At 37.9% G+C, this 19,109-nt stretch overlaps 1 protein-coding gene across 4 annotated transcripts in view; it reads left to right on the forward strand.

Annotated features, from left to right (window-relative positions):
* Positions 1–19,109, forward strand: part of ENTPD1 (ectonucleoside triphosphate diphosphohydrolase 1) — a 162,946-nt gene that overhangs the window by 132,308 nt on the left and 11,529 nt on the right. For all 4 annotated transcript variants that reach the window (XM_039465144.2, XM_074382671.1, XM_010333240.3 and 1 more), the window contains one exon: positions 18,520–18,633. In XM_039465144.2, coding sequence (XP_039321078.1) covers positions 18,520–18,633 — 114 coding nt within the window. The remainder of the gene's footprint in view (positions 1–18,519; positions 18,634–19,109) is intronic.

A 19,109-nucleotide genomic window follows, 5' to 3' on the forward strand; every position in this document is an offset into this window, starting at 1 on the left:
GGAAGCTGATTGTCCACCTTCATCTCACTTTTTCCAGTGTAGAAACTGTGAGTTGGGGAAAATTTTCCACAAGCTTGGTGCCAGGCAGAATGCGGGGAAAGGTGACATGGATGTGGAAGTTTGATTCTCTTCCTGTCTATGTGGAGTTTTTTTTAACTTCTTTGTGGCCCTGGAACTATCTTATCTTCATAGAGTTGATTTCTGGGATATTGCTGGTGATAATATCAGTGCTGTACATTTGCTTTTGGTTTTCTGTGGTTGCGGGGCACAAAGCCAGCTTGCTTCTATGCCACATTTTGGAATCAGACATCCAAGCATCATATTTTCTTTCACATGCAAAGCCAAAGCAGGAAAGATGTTTAGAGGTTTCCATTGCACACATCTCTGCACACACATTTTGCAGAAGTGCCAACTGACATCTTTTCAGATCCTGCTGGCCAGAAGTTGGTGAAATATACACTCTCAACCAATATGTGATAAAGAGAAATGATTAAAATGGTCAGTTTAGACTAATTATTGTTTCTCTCTTGAGGAGTCTTTCCTGAGCATATTGCTTTCCTCTACTTGGGTAAAATCAGGATTTCATAAGCGAGGAAGAGGGGGGCTAGCTATGGGGTACGTACCGGTTAAGAGTCTGCCATAGGTGGCTTCTCAAGTCAGAAGGAGGAGAAGCAGCAGTTAGATGACATGGCTGAGGGGATTTTCCCTCTATAAAGACATTTAGGAAGTAGAAACTCAGGAAATCCCAAGAAAACATTGAAGATAACATCATTGTCATTATGTTTTGAAGAGATGGGGGATTATTTGAATCCTAGCTCCAAATTCCTTATTTTCTTAATAACTCCAGAATAAGATAAAATATTTGAGCAGAGACAGAAGAGATACCTCTTAATCGACTCATTCTTCGAATTTCATATGTTGATCCCAGAGGCCGAGCATTATTGCACTATATGTACATTCTCTCTCTCTTTCTCTCTCTCTCCTTTTTTTTTTGAGACAGAGTCTCACTCTGCTGCCCAAGCTAGAGTGCAGTGGTGCAACCTTGGTTCATTGCAACCTCCACCTCCCAGGTTCAAGTGATTCTCTTGCCTCAGCCTCCCCAGTAGCCGGGACTACAGGTGCGCACCACCACGCCCAGCTAATTTTTGTATTTTTAGTAGAGACAGGATTTCACCATATTGGCCAGGCTGGTGTTGAATTCCCGACCTCATGATCCACCTGCCTCAGCCTCCCAAAGTGCTGCGATTACAGGTGTGAGCCACCGCACCTGACCCATTATCTCATTTATTCAATCAAGACACCCAAAGAAAAAGGGGCTTTTGCCTGCCTTCATGCTTTCTCCCTTTTCAGAAAACAGATCAGTATGTGAGAAGGGAGGTTTAGCTCCTCCCCTCCAGGACCCCAGCAAGAGAGTTTCTCCCAAGGTCACCTGCCCTGGCCCAAGGCAAAGCTCTAGGAAGAGAACACAGGCACTGTTGTCATCAGACCTGATTTTGTTTCTGGCTTCCTGTGAACTGCATGAGCTCTTCATTTTCTTGGTCTTTGAGAAAAAAACAATAGGTAATGCCATAGATCCAGGCTCACCTTAATCATGGTCCAAACCACAGCCTCCCCTTGCCTCAAGGTTCCTGAGGAGAATACATGAAAGACAATGACTGGCTGAGTAGCATTTGGCTATTAGTTGGCTGCAAACCAAAATTCAGAAGAAATGGAACCTCACTTGAATGCCCTGTAGCTGAGCTGGCACTGGCTGCTCACCTTGGACCTTTTTTTGTGGGGGCCAGGGCCCTTGCCTTACACTGAACACCTTGAAGAGGAAGGAGGGTGCCACCTTGGCCAAGGGCCTTTTTCAATCCAGTCACCGCAAGGATGTAAATCTAAAGGCAATGAACATACCCTTGTGTCTTGAGTTTGCAACTTCCCAGAAAACTTTGCTTCCTGGGAAACATGGCCCAATTCCTGCCTTCAAGCTTGAGCAAACCCTCCCTCCTTAGGGGACTGGAATTTCTTGCCTTTGAATGTGATTCATCTAGCCAAAGCAGGGAGAGGTAGGGGCTGGAAAAGGGGAGGGGAGTCTTGAACTCTTCCTAAGGCTTTTGTTTGATCCCTTAGTTCCTCACTGAGATTGTTCTCCCAGCCTTCTGAACCTCAGTTTGGCAGTCCCTTCCCTAAGATTATCTCATTGCCTGCCTCTATGTATCTTTCTCCTTTGGAGACAGCCCTTGGGGTCAGAACTGTCTTGTCCCTATTTTTACTTTGGCAATTTCCTTCTGCTTCAGATTTTTGGTGGGTTGTTTGTTTTGTTTTATCTCCTCTGTAATTTCTCCCTAAAACCTAAAGATTTTTTTGTCTGTTTCCTCATCTGTACAATGGGGGCAGTAATACCTACCTCATTGATGGCTGTGAGCCAGACAAACAGTGATAGTCTGGGAAATACCTAACAAACAGCTCTCGAGGAATGGGGAGCTGACTTGTAGCATTTACCAGTTTCCATGGTGTAAACAGTTCTACCACAGCCTGTTTCAAGCTATCAACATGGTATCAACTGGCTCACAAAAATCTGGAAATTTTAAGAATCAGCTCTTGTGAGTGCATAAGAGTCGGCTTCAGCACACCACTGTAAATAGCAAAAAGCCGACATACCCCAGCACCACTCTTAACAAGGTTAGCTCTTTATCCTAGCAGTCTTTACTCTACGCTGTCCTTCCCGCAGGGAGTTCCCATTATCAAGTCCTGCCTCTTGAAGCGTAACTATTTGCAACACAAAAATCCAGTTTTGTTCCCATTATTTCCAGAACCAGTTAGCCTGGGTGTTCTCAAGTCACAGAGAATTTGCTGGGAACAGAATTTTTGCTATAGTTGTATTTAGCACTGATGATCTCATTCTTATTCCGTAAATATAGTATTAAAAATTGTCAGTGCTCTAGTCGGTCTGGCTACACTGTAGCCTTGGTTGCTAAACAGAATCCAATGTTGTGGGCAAATTAGAAACACCAACAAGAAAGAGGGAACATCTGTAGGGAATTACTTATGAGGTAATTTAGAAATTTTTAAAGATCACATTGCGCTGTTTATATAAACAAGAAAGGGAGGAAACAAGTTCAGTAGGAAACTGGAATTAAAGAACATTAAAAACATATTTGTTTACATAGGTATACATAAATGTGTGTGTATATTTGTATTTATTTTTGTGAAAAAGTAACTGAAGTTTTGCACCATGAATTTTAAATAATTGTAACTAGGCGGAAACACATCTTTATTAATCATAATGGGAACCATTACAATCAATGCATTTTTGCCAATGAGAAATAAGTTTCTTTACTCCTGTAGCATACACATCTGTGCTTTGGGATTTGATGAACTATTGGAAAGCATTTTCTGCATATTCTGCTGGTTGCGGAAGTGATTTCCTTGCAAAAAGTTGTTGAGATGCTTGAAGAAGTGGTAGTCGGTTGGTGAGAGGTCAGGTGAATGTGGTGGATGAGACAAAACTTCATAGCCCAATCTGTTCAACTTTTGAAACATTGCTTGTGCAATATGTGGTAGGGCAGCGCATGGAGAAGCATTGGGCCCTTTCTGTTGACCACCGTGAGCTGCAGGTGTTTCAGTTTCTGGTGCATCTCTTCAATTTGCTGAGCATACTTCTCAGATCTAATGGCTTTGCCGGGATTCAGAAAGCTGTAGTGGATCACACTGGCAGCAGACCACCAGTGACCATGACCTTTTTTTGGTTACAAGTTTGGCTTTGGGATGTGCTTTGGAGCATCTTCTAAGTCCAGTCACTGAGCTGGTCATCACCAGTTGTCATATAAAATCCACTTTTCATTGTATGTCACAATCTGATTGAGAAATGGTTTGTTGTTGTGCACAGAAGAAGAGAAGATGACCTTTCAAAACGATGATTTTTTTTTGATTTTCCATCAGCTCATGAGGCACCCACTTATCAAGCTTTTTTACTTTTCCAATTTGCTTCAAATGCTGAACAACTGTAGAATGGTTGCTGTTGAGTTCTTCAGAAACTTCTCATGTACTTGTAAGAGGATCAGCTTCGATGACTGCTCTCAGTTGGTTGTTGTCAACTTCTGATGGCCAGCCTCTATGTCTATGCTCCTTATCTTCAGGGCTCTTTGTGTTCTTTGCAAAATGTCTTGAACCACCACTGCACTGTACATTTGTTAGCACTTCCTAGGTCAAATGCATTGCTGATGTTGTGAGTTGCTTCTGCTGCTTTACAAACCCATTTTGAACTTGAATAAGAAAATCACTCAAATTTGCTTTTTGCCTCACATTTTTCCATAATCTAAAATAAACATAAAATAAATAGCAAATAACTCATTAGCAAAAAAGGATAAAGCAAGAGATGCCCATTAAAATGATGTATAACATAACCACATTTAAGAATATATTCCAACATCAAAGGGCAAATTCCAACAATGCAAAAATCATGATTCCTTTTGCATGAACCTAATACATACTCATGGGTTATAGATACCAATCAAATAAAAAGATTATCAAGTAAGGGTGACTTCCAATACGGATGTTAAGGAGCTGATCACAAATTTTTACTTCAGTGGTGGAGCATCTCTTTGACCTCTAAAGGCAAACTCAGGAAATCCTAGAGCTGAGTCAGCATTTTTCTCAAGAATTAGCTTTGGTTCCATTCTGGCCAAAGAATACCTATGGAATTCAATCTCTAAAACCTTACCCTCAAAACAGGATCAGGATGATTCCTAAAGACTTTTAAAGAGTCATCTACCACAGTCACAGGAAGGAACTTGGTGATGTGATCTTGAACCATCTGATTTTGAGCAATGTATTTTCCTGGGGTATTAAAAGAATAAGTTTTTGCTCTTCAGTATAATTCTTGGGTTAAAAAATGGAAGCATTACAGAGCATTCTTTAAAAAATTTAAAAAAAATATTTTTTACAGAGTCTTGCTCTGTTACCCAGGCTGTAGTACAGTGGTTTGATATAGGCTCACTTCAACCTCCACCTGCTGGATTCAAGTGATTCTCCTGCCTCAGCCTCCTGAGCACCTGGGACTACAGGCATGCGCCACCATGCCCAGCTAATTTTTGTATTTTTAATAGAGATGAGGTTTCACCATTTTGGCCAAGGTAGTCTTGAACTCCTGACCTTGTGATCCACCCACCTCGGCCTCCCAAAGTGCTGGGATTAAAGGTGTGAGCCACTGTGCCCGGCCTGACCATTCTTTTTTAAATTTTTACTTTTACGTTCTGGGATACATGTGCAGAATGTACAGGTTTGTTCACAGGCATACACATGCCATGGTGGTTTGCTGCACCTAACAACCTGTCATCTATGTTTTACACTTCACATGCATTAGGTATTTGTCCTAATGTTCTCCCTCCCCTTGCCCCCCATCCCCTGACAGGCCCCATTATGTGATGTTCCCCTCCCTTTGTTCATGTGTTCTCATTATTCAACTCCCATTTATGAGTGAGAACATGTGGTGTTTGGTTTTCTTTTCCTGTGTTAGTTTGCTGAGAATGATGGCTTCCAGCTTCATCCATGTCCCTGCAAAGGACATGAACTCATTCTTTTTTATGGCTGCCTAGTATTCCACAGTATATATATATATATGCCATATTTTCTTTCTCCAGTCTATAATTGATAGGCATTTGGGTTGGTTTCAAGTCTTTGCTATTGTAAATAGTGCTGCAATAAACAACATACATGTGCATGTGTCTTTATAGTAGAATGATTTAAAATCCTTTGGGTATATACCCAGTAATGGGACTGCTGGGTCAAATGGTATTTCTGTTTCTAGATCCTTGAGAAATTGTCACACTGTCTTCCACAATGGTTGAGCTAATTTACACTCCCACCAACAGTGTAAAAGCTTTCCTGTTTCTCCACAGCCTTGTAGGATCTGTTGTTTCCTGACTTTTTAATAACTGCTATTCTAACTGGCTGGAAGATGATATCTTATTGTGGTCTTGAGTTGCATTTCTCTAACGACCAGTGATGATGAGCTTTTTTTCACGTTTGATGGCTGCATAAATGTCTTCTTTTGAGAAGTAAGTGTCTGTTCATATCCTTTGCCCACTTTCATGGGGTTGTTTGTATTTTTTCTTGTAAATTTGTTAAGTTCCTTGTAGATTCTGGATATTAGACCTTTGTCAGATGGGTAGCTTGCAAAACTTTTCTCCCATTTTGTAGGCCGCCTGTTCACTCTGATGATCTAGACCATTCTTGAAAGAAGATATACAAATGGCCAAGAAACAAAGGAAATGCTCAACATCACTAATTATCAGGGAAATGCAAATTAAAACCACAGTGAGAAACTACCTTACTCTTCTGCAAGAATGGCCAATTTAAAAATAAAAAAATAATAGATGTTGGCATAGATGTGGTGTAAAGGGAACACTTTTACACTGCTGGTAGGAATGTAAACCAGTACAACCAGTATGGAAAACAATACCGAGACTTCTTAAGGAATTAAAAGTACAACTACCATTTGATCCAGCAATCCCATTACTGGATATCTGCCCAGAGGAAAATAAGTCATTACATGAAAAAGATACTTGCACACATGTTTACAGCAGCATGATTCCCAATTGCAAAAATATGGAACCAGTCCAAATGCCCATCAATCAACGTGTGGACAAAAAAAATGTGATGTGAGACACACACACACACACACACACACACACACACACACACACACAATATGGAATACAACTCAGCCAAGGAAAGGAATGAAATAATGGCATTTGCAGCAACTCAGATGGAAATGGAGACTATTATTCTAAGTGAAGTAATTCAGGAATGAAAAACCAAACATCCTATGTTTTCAGTTGTAAGTGGGAGCTAAGCTGTGAGGACACAAAGGCATAAGAATGATAAAATGAACGTTGGGGACTTGGGGGAAATGGTGGGAGGGGAAGAGGGATAAAAGACTACACATTGTGTACAGTGTACACTGCTTGGGTGACAGGTGCACCAAAATCTCAGAAATCACCACTAAAGAACTTATTCATGTAACCAAAAACACCTGTTCTTCAAAAACTATTGAAATAAAAAAAATTTAAATTATATACAGTAACATACCTGGTTCCTTAAAAACTGAAGTTTTAAGGAAAAACAAATTATCTTGAATGTTAGCCAAAGAAGCAATAATTTGTAATGCATAAAAAGAAAAGTAAACCACTCCTACCTTTTCTTTTGTAAAAGAGTGGGGAAAATATGTTTAAGGATATAAATTCCCAAATTTGGGAACTTTTATATAAAATGTCTTTACTTTGAAGGGTAATAAAATATAGGATTATAATAAAACTAGGTAATTTTAACATTTCTTTGGAGATTCCTTGTTTAATGCTACAATTTAAAATTTCAGAAGACTACATAGGTAAAATTTAGGGTTTTAAAATAACTTTATTTTTTTAAAAAGAAAAAAAAGCGGCCGGGCGCGGTGGCTCAAGCCTGTAATCCCAGCACTTTGGGAGGCCGAGGCGGGTGGATCACGAGGTCAAGAGATCGAGACCATCCTGGTCAACATGGTGAAACCCCGTCTCTACCAAAAATACAAAAAATTAGCTGGGCATGGTGGCGCGTGCCTGTAACCCCAGCTACTCAGGAGGCTGAGGCAGGAGAATTGCCTGAACCCAGGAGGCGGAGGTTGCGGTGAGCCGAGATCGCGCCATTGCACTCCAGCATGGGTAACAAGAGCGAAACTCCCTCTCATAAAAAAAAAAGAAAAAAAAGCATTCTGAATAATGTTAATTTTCATTATATAATATGTATAAATCAAGGAAAAATACCCTAAACCCTGCCATCTCATCCCATCAACACTTTATTTTTTGGGGGTTCAATTTTGGTCCATAGGTATAAGCAATATTTTACTATAGAAGAGATCTTTCTAAGGAACTTTAGAGGCCAGTTTAGATATTAACCCAATAGCTGGTGAATTTCTAAAGAATACGTACAAAAAGGAAAACCACTTATGCCCTGACACATGGAAGGCTTTCAATGAAGGCTGACAGGTAGATGGAATGAAAAAATAAATGAACGTGAATATGAATGAACTGGTCCCTGGAGCAAGGGAAGAGAAATAGGTAACCTTATTCTGGAGCATAGCTGTTTAAGAAAGATTAATAAACACATTCCCTGCTCATGCAGCAGGATTTGCCCTTGATTCTAAGACTTGATCTCTATTGACTACTGAGAAATGGTCTACTTTCATAGACCATTTGTAAGGGGGGAGTGGAATACAAAAGTAACATGATTACTTTAGAAATATAAAAAATATATGAAGAAGAGAGAATTTAAAATATTGCCTTAAATTTGATTCAGATTTTTGTAGTAGTTAGAAGATCATAACCATATTTATTATGTTTTCTATTCCTGTATAATGGGATGATTGCATATTGCTTATTTGATTTTATTATGAGAGAACTCTTAAGTCATAACCTGCACAGGTAAGGCAAGAACTAGAAGCAAAACACTGAGGCTGTTTAGTTATTTTTCATCCTTTTCTGTGGTAAAATATGCATAAAAATAGTCAGGATGATAAATTTTAAGTGTACAATTCTGTGGCATTAAATACTTTCACATTGTTGTACAACCATCTCTACCATCCATCTCCAGAAATTTGGAGACGGATGGACTGAAACTCTGCACCCATTATCAAAACATTAACTTCTTCCCCTCAGCCACTGGTAGGTACCGCCATTCTACTTTCTGAGTGAATTTGACTATTCCAGGTACTATCCTATAAGTGGAATCATACAATACTTGTACTTTTATGACTGGCTTATTTTATTTTTTTTTGAGACAAGTTTCGCTCTTGTTACCCAGACTGGAGTACAATGGCGCAATCTCGGCTCACTGCAACCTCCACTTCCTGGGTTCAGGCAATTCTCTTGCCTCAGCCTCCTGAATAGCTGGGATTACAGGCACGTGCCACCATGCCCAGCTAATTTTTTGCATTTTTAGTAGAGACGGGGTTTCACCATGTTGACCAGGATGGTCTCTATCTCATGACCTTGTGATCCACCTGCCTCGGCCTCCCAAAGTGCTGGGATTACAGGCTTGAGCCACCGCACCTGGCCATGACTGGCTTACTTTATTTGGCATACTGTCTTCAATAGTCCAGTCATTCTTAACCCTTAAAGAGATCACAAGGCTGTTTCAAGACTCCAATGAAAGCTAAGAATCTTCCAAGCAGAAAAATGGATGTATAAAGGTCTATCAAAATTTTTACATAAAATTAAAAAGACTTCATGATCTCTTGAGGTGGATTTGTGAACCCCAGGTTATCAGTCCTTAACTTAGACCAAAAAGTACACAGAAACTAGAGATTTTTTAAAAAATGTGTATAAATTTATGGGGTTCAAGTACAATTTTGTTATAGACTGTGTAGTAGTCAAGTCAGAGTATTTAGGGTATATATCACCCAAATAACATACATTGTACTCACTGAGTAATTTCTCATCATCCACCCCCTTTCATGCTCTCACCCTTTCACATCTCCACTGTTTATCATTCCATACTCTATGTCCATGTGTACACATTTTTCAGCTCCCACTTATGAGTAAGAACATGCGATATTAGTCTTTCTGTGTCTGATTTGTTTCACTTAAGATGGTAACGTCTAGTTACATTCATATTGCTGCAAAAGATATGATTTCATTCTTATGGCTGAATAGTATTTCATTGGGTATATATACCACATTTTCTTCATTCAGTCATCCACTGATGGACACTTAGGTTGATTTTATATCTTTGTGATTGTGAATCGTGCTGTGATAAACATATGAGTGCAGAATAGCCATTCTGACTGGAGTAAGATGATATCTTATTGTGGTTTTAATTTGCATTTCTCTGATGGTTAGTGATATTGAGCATTTTTTCCATATACCTGTTGGCCATTTGTATGTCTTCTCTTGAAAAATATCTATTCTTATCCTTTGCTTACATTTTAATGGGATTATCCTTTGTTGTTGTTGTTGAGTTGTTTGAGTTCCTTGTATATGCTGGACATTAGACCCTTGTCAGATGCATATTATGCAGATTTTTCTCCTGCTCTACAGGTTGCTTGTTCACTGTGTTGATTATTTCTTTTGCTGTATAGACGCTTTTTAGTTTTGAATAACCATTTATCTATGTTTGTTTTTGTTGCTGTGCTTCTGAGGTCTTAGTCATGAATTCTTTCCCTGGACCAATGTCCAGAAGAGGTTTCCCTAGGTTTTCCTCTAGTATTTTTATCCATCTTGAGGTGATTTTTATATAGTGAGAGACAGGGGTCCAGTTTCATTCTTCTGCATATGGAAATCATATTTTCCCAGCATCATTTGTTGAAAAGGGTGTCCTTTTCCCAGTGAATCTTGTCGACTTTGTTAAAGATCAATTGGTTGTAAATATGTGGCTTTATTTCTGGGTTCTCTACTCTGTCCCATTAATCTATGTATCACTTTTTATACCAGTGTCATACTGTTTTGGCTACTTTGGCCGTGTAATACATAATTTGAAGTCAGATAATGTGATGTCTTCAGCTTTGATCTTTTTGTTTAGGATTGCTTTGGCCATTTAGGCTCTTTTTTGGTTCCATATTAATTTTAGGATTGTTTTTTCTAATTCTGTGAAAAATGATATTGGTGTTTTGATAGGGATTGCATTGAACTTGTAATTACTTTGGGCAGTATAGTCATTTTAATGATATTGATTCTTCTGATATATGAACATGGAATTTTTTCCATTTGTTTGTATCATCTAAGTTTCTTTCACCAATGTTTTGTAGTTTTCCTTGTAGAGATCTTTTACCTCCTGGGTTAAATATATTCCTAGGTATTTAATCTTTACATAGCTATTGTAAATAAGATCACCTTCTTGATTTTGTTCTCAGCTAGATTGTTACTGGTATACAGAAACACAACTGATTTTTCTATGTTGATTTTGTATCCTGTAACTTTACTAATTTATCAAATCTAGCAGTTTTTCGTGGCGTCTTTGTGTTTATTGATATAAGATAAAATCATTAGCAAACAGGAATAATTTGTCTTGCTGTTTTTCAATTTAGATGCCTTTTATTTCTTTCTTTTGCCTGATTGGTCTGGCCAGGACTTCCAGTACTGTGCTTAATAGGAATGGTGAAGGTGGGCATCCTTGTCTGGTTCCAGATTTTAGAGGAAATGATGTTGGCTGTGGGCTTGTCAGATACATCTTTTATTATTTTAAAGTGTATTCTTTCTATGCCTAGTGAATTGAGGGTTTTTATCATGAAGGCATGCTGAATTATCTCTCTTGGTTAATCTAGCTAGCTCCTTGTTTATCTTTTGAAGAACTAACTTTTTGTTTCATTTGATCCTTTGTGGCAGTGTGTGTGTGTTTTTTTTCTGTCTTTATTTCATTTAGTTCTGCTCTGATCTTTTTGTTATTTCTTTTCTTCTGCTAATTTTGGGTTTGTTTTTTTCTTGCTTTTCTAGTTCCTTGAGGTGAGATGTTAGGTTGTTAATTTACTCCCCCAGAAACCTGATAAAAGTGGAATGTCAGCTACATTATCAGGCAACAGTGTTTATGATAAAAATGACTCTTGACAAGTTGCATCTGGACTGGAAGAAATTATAAATAAACTATACCTTTATGGGCTTCCCTGATCCACATAAAGGCCATATATCTGTGGATTATTTAAGAAAAGGCATTGTCTCTGTAGCACTTTTACTGTCTACCATTCTATCAGTTATTTGTTTGAGTTCTGCTACCTTCCACTCAAAGGCAGAATTCTCATCTGTTTTGATCACTGCATTCCAGTGCCAGGTATAGTTCTTGCAAGGTAGCTCTTACTCAGTAAATATTTGCTGAATGAGTGAATGAAATACAGCCAAAAAGGTAAGATGTGGAATTTTTTAAATGGCTATTTTTAGTAGTTAGGAGGTCACTGGTGATTTTAATGACTATAGTTTTAGAAGTCATGTCAGACTGGATTAAGGTATAACTGGGAGATGCTCCCCAAAGTTGGGGGAGCAGGAAGGAGTGTAGGTAATATGTCACAAAGACAAGAAAAAATTTGAGAGAGAATAGAGTGCTGGACTGAAGCCAGCTCAATTAAATTTAATAAGAATTAATGTCCTCAACAGGATGGTTTGACTTAAAGATTTTTTTTTTGACTTTATGATGGCTTTATCACGATATTAGATGCATTTTTGACTTACAATGGGTTTATCAGGACATAACCCCATATTAGGTGGAGGAGCATCTGTATTGCATTTTGACGTAGGTTAAGAGTTGCAGAAGTATAGCTGGCAAGAATGGGTATTGTCCTAATGCTTGTGGGACTTAAAACCTAGGTGATGGATTGATAGGTGCAGCAAACCACCATGGCACATGTATACCTATGTAACAAACTTGATTTCCTGCATATGTATCCTAGAACTTAAAGTAAAATTTAAAAACAGAATAGGAATTGTTTTATAGGTTAATGTCTTTTTCCTTGATTATGTCCTCAGAACCTGGAAGGCAGGGTGTATCTTTTTCATCTTTCCATTTCTGGGCTAGCCAGAGTACCTGGAGCATTGTATATGCTCAGTAAAAGAACTTTGGTATTTGGACTATTCTAGGGAGAGGACCAGCATGCGTAGAATCCTGAAGATGGGAAAGAGTGACACGTGTTCAGAGACCTGCAGGTAATTAAATAGGTTCCCATATGTACCAGGCAGGAGACTTGCCTCTGGTAATACAAAAAAAACATGAAACCAAAATAGAAGAATGTGGACCTCACCCCCCAAGCCACTTATTAATAGAAGTACATGCACTCATACATTTTTGTTCACATCATCCCCCAGAACATACTTTGCATAGTACCTTTTTCTGACATGAGTTCTATATCCTCAAGATGTGGTTTATTAGTAAGTGCAAAGTGTCAGCAGCCATGCTGACATGTTTTTTCTCTTCTTTTGTGAGTATTGTTTCATTTTTATTTAAAAAAGTGAATGTCTTTTCAGCCTCCCCTTCACCTCTTTGTAAGATCTCAATGATTGTAAGTATATAATGAACTTGAAATGGAAAATTATCCTGAGATTGGCTCTCTTTTCATATTAGCATCTGAAAAAAGGTCACCAGTTTATTCTCTTTGACTGGAGGTTTGAGATTAACTGTAGGAGCTATCCAGTGATTCACACTTTTATGTAACGTGCTCTAGATACATTCTCAGTAGCTTGAGAGTGATTATTGTGTTATCTTTATTGATATTAATCAATTTTGCCTTAATCTCTTCTTGGCCACAGCCAACCTCCTAAATTTTAGAATGTAGTACTGGAAGGAACATTAGCACATATGCTATCTGATGTTCTATCTCCTGCAGAAATACCTTCTATTCTACCACAGCTCCAAGTAAAAGGTCTCTCCACAAAGACAGAAAGCACACTGTATCACAAACCTTTCATTTTTTCTTAGAATGATTTTAGTTTTAAAGATTTACTTTTAATGGGCTATAACTTCCTAAAATTTCAAATTTGATTATGTTTTACAATTAAAAATTTTGGCTATATTGTAGTTTTTTGAATCTACCCCAAATAAACCAAAATCTAAATCCATTTTCTTATACTCATTATTACTGAGTTAAGAACTTCAGGTACCTTAGTGTTTTTCTTAAAATTATTTATATATTTTGTGTTTTAGAAGTGACTGATGGTTTCTTTCCCAAGCTGAAATATCATCTTTTTGACCTTTATTTATTTATCTTTTTTTTTTTTTTTTTTTTTTTTTGAGACAGATCTCATTCTGTCACCCTGGCTGGAGTGCAATGGCACGATCTTGACTCACTGCAACCTCCACCTCCCAGGTTCAAGCAATTCTCCTGCCTCAGCCTCCCAAGTAGCTGGGATTACAAGTAGCTGCCACCACACCTGACTAAATTTTGTATTTTCAGTAGAGATGGGATTTCACCAGGTTGGTCTTGAACTCCTGACCTCAGGTGATCTGCCCACTTTAGCCTCCCAAAGGGCTGGGATTACAGGCATGAGCTACCCGGCCCATCTTTTTGATCTTTAGATGCCTTTGTTTGAGGCTTATGATCCATAAACTCAGGTTTCTGTAGTCCAGGAAAATAATGGTAATTTTAGGAAGACTGAAGACAAAAATATGGCAAAAGGAGTCTGGAAAGAAAATTATTCCAGGCTTTGGAGTCAATGAATAGCTCTTTTTTTGGCAGGGGTTTTGGGAGGGAGGGGGTGAGGCAGTACATACAAAGGATCATTTCTGGGACTCAGAAAATAGAACTTATTTCAGGCACTAGGGTTAAAAAAAACTTATCTCCAACAGTTGTAAAGTGATCTTTTGAAAGAAGATCTGACAAGAGATAGATACATTTTAAAAATATGTTCACCTCTGCATTTTAAATTGAAGTCTGACATACCTGCAGTAAAGTATGCACATTTTAAGGGCACACCCTAATAGTTTTAAAGCTATCTACCCATGAGTCCATCATCTAGATGAAGATATAGAACAGTTTCAGCACCCCAAAAGGCTCCCTTATCCCAGCCTCCCAGTTGATAGTCCCCTCTCCAAGTCCCACAACTACAGAGAGTCCCACTACTCTGACATCTACCAAAATAGATTAGCATTGCCAGTTCTTGGAATTGTATGGTATGTATTCTTTTGCTTTTGGCTTCTTTCACTCATTATTGTCAGATTTATCCATGTTGTTGCATGTAACAGTAGTCTATTCTTTCACTGCAAGTGGTATTTCTTTGTAGGAATACACTAAAATTTAACTATTGTACTGGTGGATATTTAGGTTGTTTTCAGTTTTTACAGATATTTTTGTTCATGTCTTTTAGTGGATATTTGCTCTCATAAAATATATTTCTCTTGTTACCAAGCATTTTACCTGAAGGAAATTATCCCACAGAAGTGAGTAGGCAAAGTACAAAGATGCAAGTATATTATAGTGTTGTTTATAGCAGTGAAATATTACAAAGCCCAAATACTCATGAATAGGAGATTGTTTAAATTATGATATATCTATACAAAGAACCCAATATAGTTACTTAAATAAGTATATATGGAAATTTGCCCATGATGTATTAAGTAAAACAAAGCAGTATTAGAAAACATTTTGTCTAGCATTATCATATTTAGGTAGGCATATATATATATGTGCAACATATACATAATTACATGTATTTACTATTTTCCATTACATATTTATTTCCTATAAATATTAAACAGTGAATTATTAAAAAGGGTAGTACATCTATAGAGGATGGTTAGATTGAGACTTCCATTTTTAGCTTGTATTATTTAAATTCAATACAATAAACGTGTTTCTTTTGAATAAGCCAGCATTTTAAAGACATTTCTATTTTGAAGGAAAAGAAATGAAGAGGGAAACTTCATGTGTCGAGAAATAAATAAGAGTAAGATTCTGAGATGCCAAAGGGAGGCTTCTGAAGGTCATGGGAAAATTTTCAAGAGCCCCCATAGCATATAGTGTTTTAGGGGGTTGGAGGAGGCATGGACCAGGAGGCTCTGCTGACTTGATTGCTGTGTATCCCACTGAAGGCTTGATATGATGCTAAATCTACCTCATAGAAATTTTTTGTTTGTTTATCTGTTTTTTAGAATTTTTACTTTATTAAGCAAATGTCACTACTTAGCAAAAGCAAGAGAATTTCTAGATGCTTAACTCATTAAGACTTTTGCTAATAGAATAAGCTCTAGGGCTAATTTCAGAAAGTCTTTTGAAATGTTAACAATTTAAGAAAATATTTATTATTGGTTTATTACATGCTCATTATAAAAAATCAAACTGTACAAAAAACTGAAAGTAAAAGCTGAAAAGGTCTCCTCTCTCTCTCTCACTCCACCATCAGTTCACTAGAGGAAAAATGAGGAATAAGTTGTAATAAACAGAAAGAACTTTTCCAGGCATTGGCTATGTGAATCCAAGCATATATAAATTTATCTAGTCTGTCAGTTAACAGATTGTTGTGCCTTAGGAACTAGAGAGAGAGCAGTTTTCTGCCACTTATTTATAGAGCACTCACATATGCCAAGTGCCATGTTAGCGGGGTAGATTCAACCAAGAACAAGGGAGATTCCATGCCTGCCATCACAGAGCTGGCATTCTAGAAGGCAGGCATACATGAGACCAGAAACACAAACAAGGGCAAATCAGACTGCTGCTGATCAAAATCAGACTGCTGCAAATCCAAAGGAACTGCTGGAAAGAAAGAGACATTGTGAAAGGAAGTAACAGAGGATTCTAGAGACCTCTCTGAGGTCTAGCATGTGGAAATCTAGGGAATTCCAGCAGAGGGAATAGCAAGTGTACAGGCTCTAGGGGAAGAAAAGCTTGGCAGGGATTGAAAGTCAGGGTGGCTGGGTATGGTGGGCATGGGGGCAGGACTAAAACATGCCTGGCTTTCAGAGACCTGGTAGAATTTGATTTTTATTCTAAGTATAATTAGGAGCCACCAAAGGTTTTAAGTAGGGGAGTGATATGATCAGATTTGTTTTTAAAAGATTCTTGTGACTGCTGTTTGCATGATGGGTTGGAATAGAACCAGAAATCTAATGTGGAGACCAATTAAGAAGCCGTTCCCCAGTGTCCACATGAGATAATAGTGGCTTAGGTTAAAAGGGCAGAAGTAGGACCATACCAACATCTTTTTCTGCAACTGGGATACAGTGACAAAGTGCTGGAATTCCTGAGTTCAGGGGATATGGAGGCTCTCCAGTTTCTGGGAAGCTCAACTTCCTCAAGGAATGAGCATACCAGTTCAGAGGCTAAATGTACAGAATATTTAACCATTGCTCACAGGAGAAATTGCTGGAAATAAGGAAAATATCTACCAGTAGAGAGTTGTTGAATGAATTAAGATACTTATAGACTGTAGACTCTTATGTGGCCATTAGTGTGGCCCCAGCTGACTTGGAGGGATTTCTATAAAGTATTGTTAAGTAAGAAAAGCAAGATGAATAATCTGTTTAAAATTTCATTTCTAAAGTTTGTATATGATTATGGGAGTGGGGGAAAATGGAAGGCTTCATATTAAAGTTGTTAGTATGAACTCCTACTGGGACTGAAAGTGGAAGAAAAAAAATCAAGCCCCCCCCACCCAACCAAAAAAGGAAAATTTATTAAAAAGGACTAATATGCTCACACTTACTTATTTTTGTTAAATTAGATACATGTTATATATGTATAAGAATACTAAAAAATGCAACTTTTAAGAAGCTGGCATTGGGTTTATGTCAGCTGGAACTGAGGCCTATAGCCTGTTTGCAGCAGGAAATTTCCTGGTGGAAGTTATTTTTCCTCATCTGAGTCACAGTGCACCCACAGTGGGATCTCTGCTACCTCCTGTTTCTTTGCTCACCAAAACTCTGTTTCTTTACCTATGAGAATTATACTTTGGGAATCACATTTTCTTTCTATATTCACTTCTAGTTAAGTAATTTTACAGAGGGTAAATTATAATCCCCAATCGAACCATGTTTGCCACAGAGAAAACTTTATGCTCCCCTCAAATAATCCCAGTAAAGTATGACTCAGCACAGTGCCTAGCATACAGAGCTCAGTGTGTTTACTCAATGAACAAATGATGTGCTCCTTTAATTTCCAACATGATTTCTCCTAAAAACTGGCACCCTTTGGGGTAGGAAAGAGGAAAAGCACTAGAGTTGGGGTTTGAATTGTCTCTCATTCAGCAAGCTCTGCTCAGTTATTTTTTACCCCTTAAATTCATGCTCTATTAAAAGAGTAAAAAAGCAGTTATAGGGTGGTATGAAAAATTATATATGTATCACAGAATGAGAAAAATGCTAGAAGCTGACATACTATATTTAATAGCAGTTGTCACTAAGTAATAGAATTTAGAGGTCATTTTAATGAATGTTTTAAGACAACAATAAAAAACAATAAGAAAATTGTTTAATGAATTGTTTTATTGTTTAGACTTTTTTCTATAGTTCTCATGTATGATGATGATGATAATTTAAAAAAGTTTTTCGGTTGTGTCTAAAATAGCACCTAGCTCATAGTAGACTTCCAATAAATTTGTTGAATAAAGATGGATTTTTTTAAAGGAAAGCAGTACATATTCATTATAGAAAATAGGTAAAAAAATTCTGCTATAGAGATAGATATAAAGATAGATATAAAGATTCTGTTATAGAGATAACTCGTGTTGTATAGAATTTTCCAGTTTTATGTATTTATTAAACATTCATATATAGTGCATAGTATTTTTAAATGGGATTTTTGTAACCCCTTTCTCCCCTTTTCTTATTCTGTTTCCCCATTTTTCTTTCTCCTGACTCTCCTATTACAGTTATGGAGAAAAGTAACTGCCAATTGGCTTAGAAATGTGTGTCAGCAGCAAAGTAGCTCCTCTTTCAGGAAGCAAACAGTTCTTGGGCCTGCAGTATCACTTTGTGTGTTAATTTACTCAGCAGAACTTTCCAGGCACCTGCACAAGAGATAGGGCTTTTAGGAGAGCAAGTTGACATCCCTCTGTGTGGAACATAGCCTAAAACTGCAATTTTCTCTCGTAGGCATTTTCCGCTTTTTACTTTGTGATGAATTTTTTAAACTTGACATCAGAGAAAGTCCCTCAGGCAAAGGTGACTGAGATGATGAAAAAGTTCTGCTCTCAGCCTTGGGAGGAGGTAAGTGACTAGAAGTGGCAGCTATAACATCCTTTGCTAGTGCAGAGGATGTGAGTCTGCTCTTAAACTCCTGCTGGTTTGACCAAGATCCAGCAAATGTTAACACATTTGAGAAGACCAGATGGTGGACTCAGAAATGAATTTGTCAGCATTCCTTAATAACTTGACATACAGTGGCTTAAATAAGATCTTATTTTTTTCTCACCTAATACGAAGTCTGGAAGTAGGCAGCTGCTGACATGGGGTCAGCAGCTCTGCTCTATCTCAGCCATTGCTTCTTCAGCTCTGCTGTTGTGCCTATTTCTTCATGGACACAACATGGTGGCTATAGCTTCACAAATCACAGCAATGTTCAGAAAGATCAGAAAAGGGGTAGAATCAGATACATTTGTTCCTATCCCAGACTCAGCAGTCTTCCCCTTACATCTCAATGGCCAGGATTTACTGGGAAAACCAGGTGCTGAATTTCGTCACCG

The sequence above is a fragment of the Saimiri boliviensis genome, chromosome 12 (genome assembly GCF_048565385.1).
Source record: "Saimiri boliviensis isolate mSaiBol1 chromosome 12, mSaiBol1.pri, whole genome shotgun sequence".
In the NCBI taxonomy this organism is placed as follows: Eukaryota; Metazoa; Chordata; class Mammalia; order Primates; family Cebidae; genus Saimiri; species Saimiri boliviensis.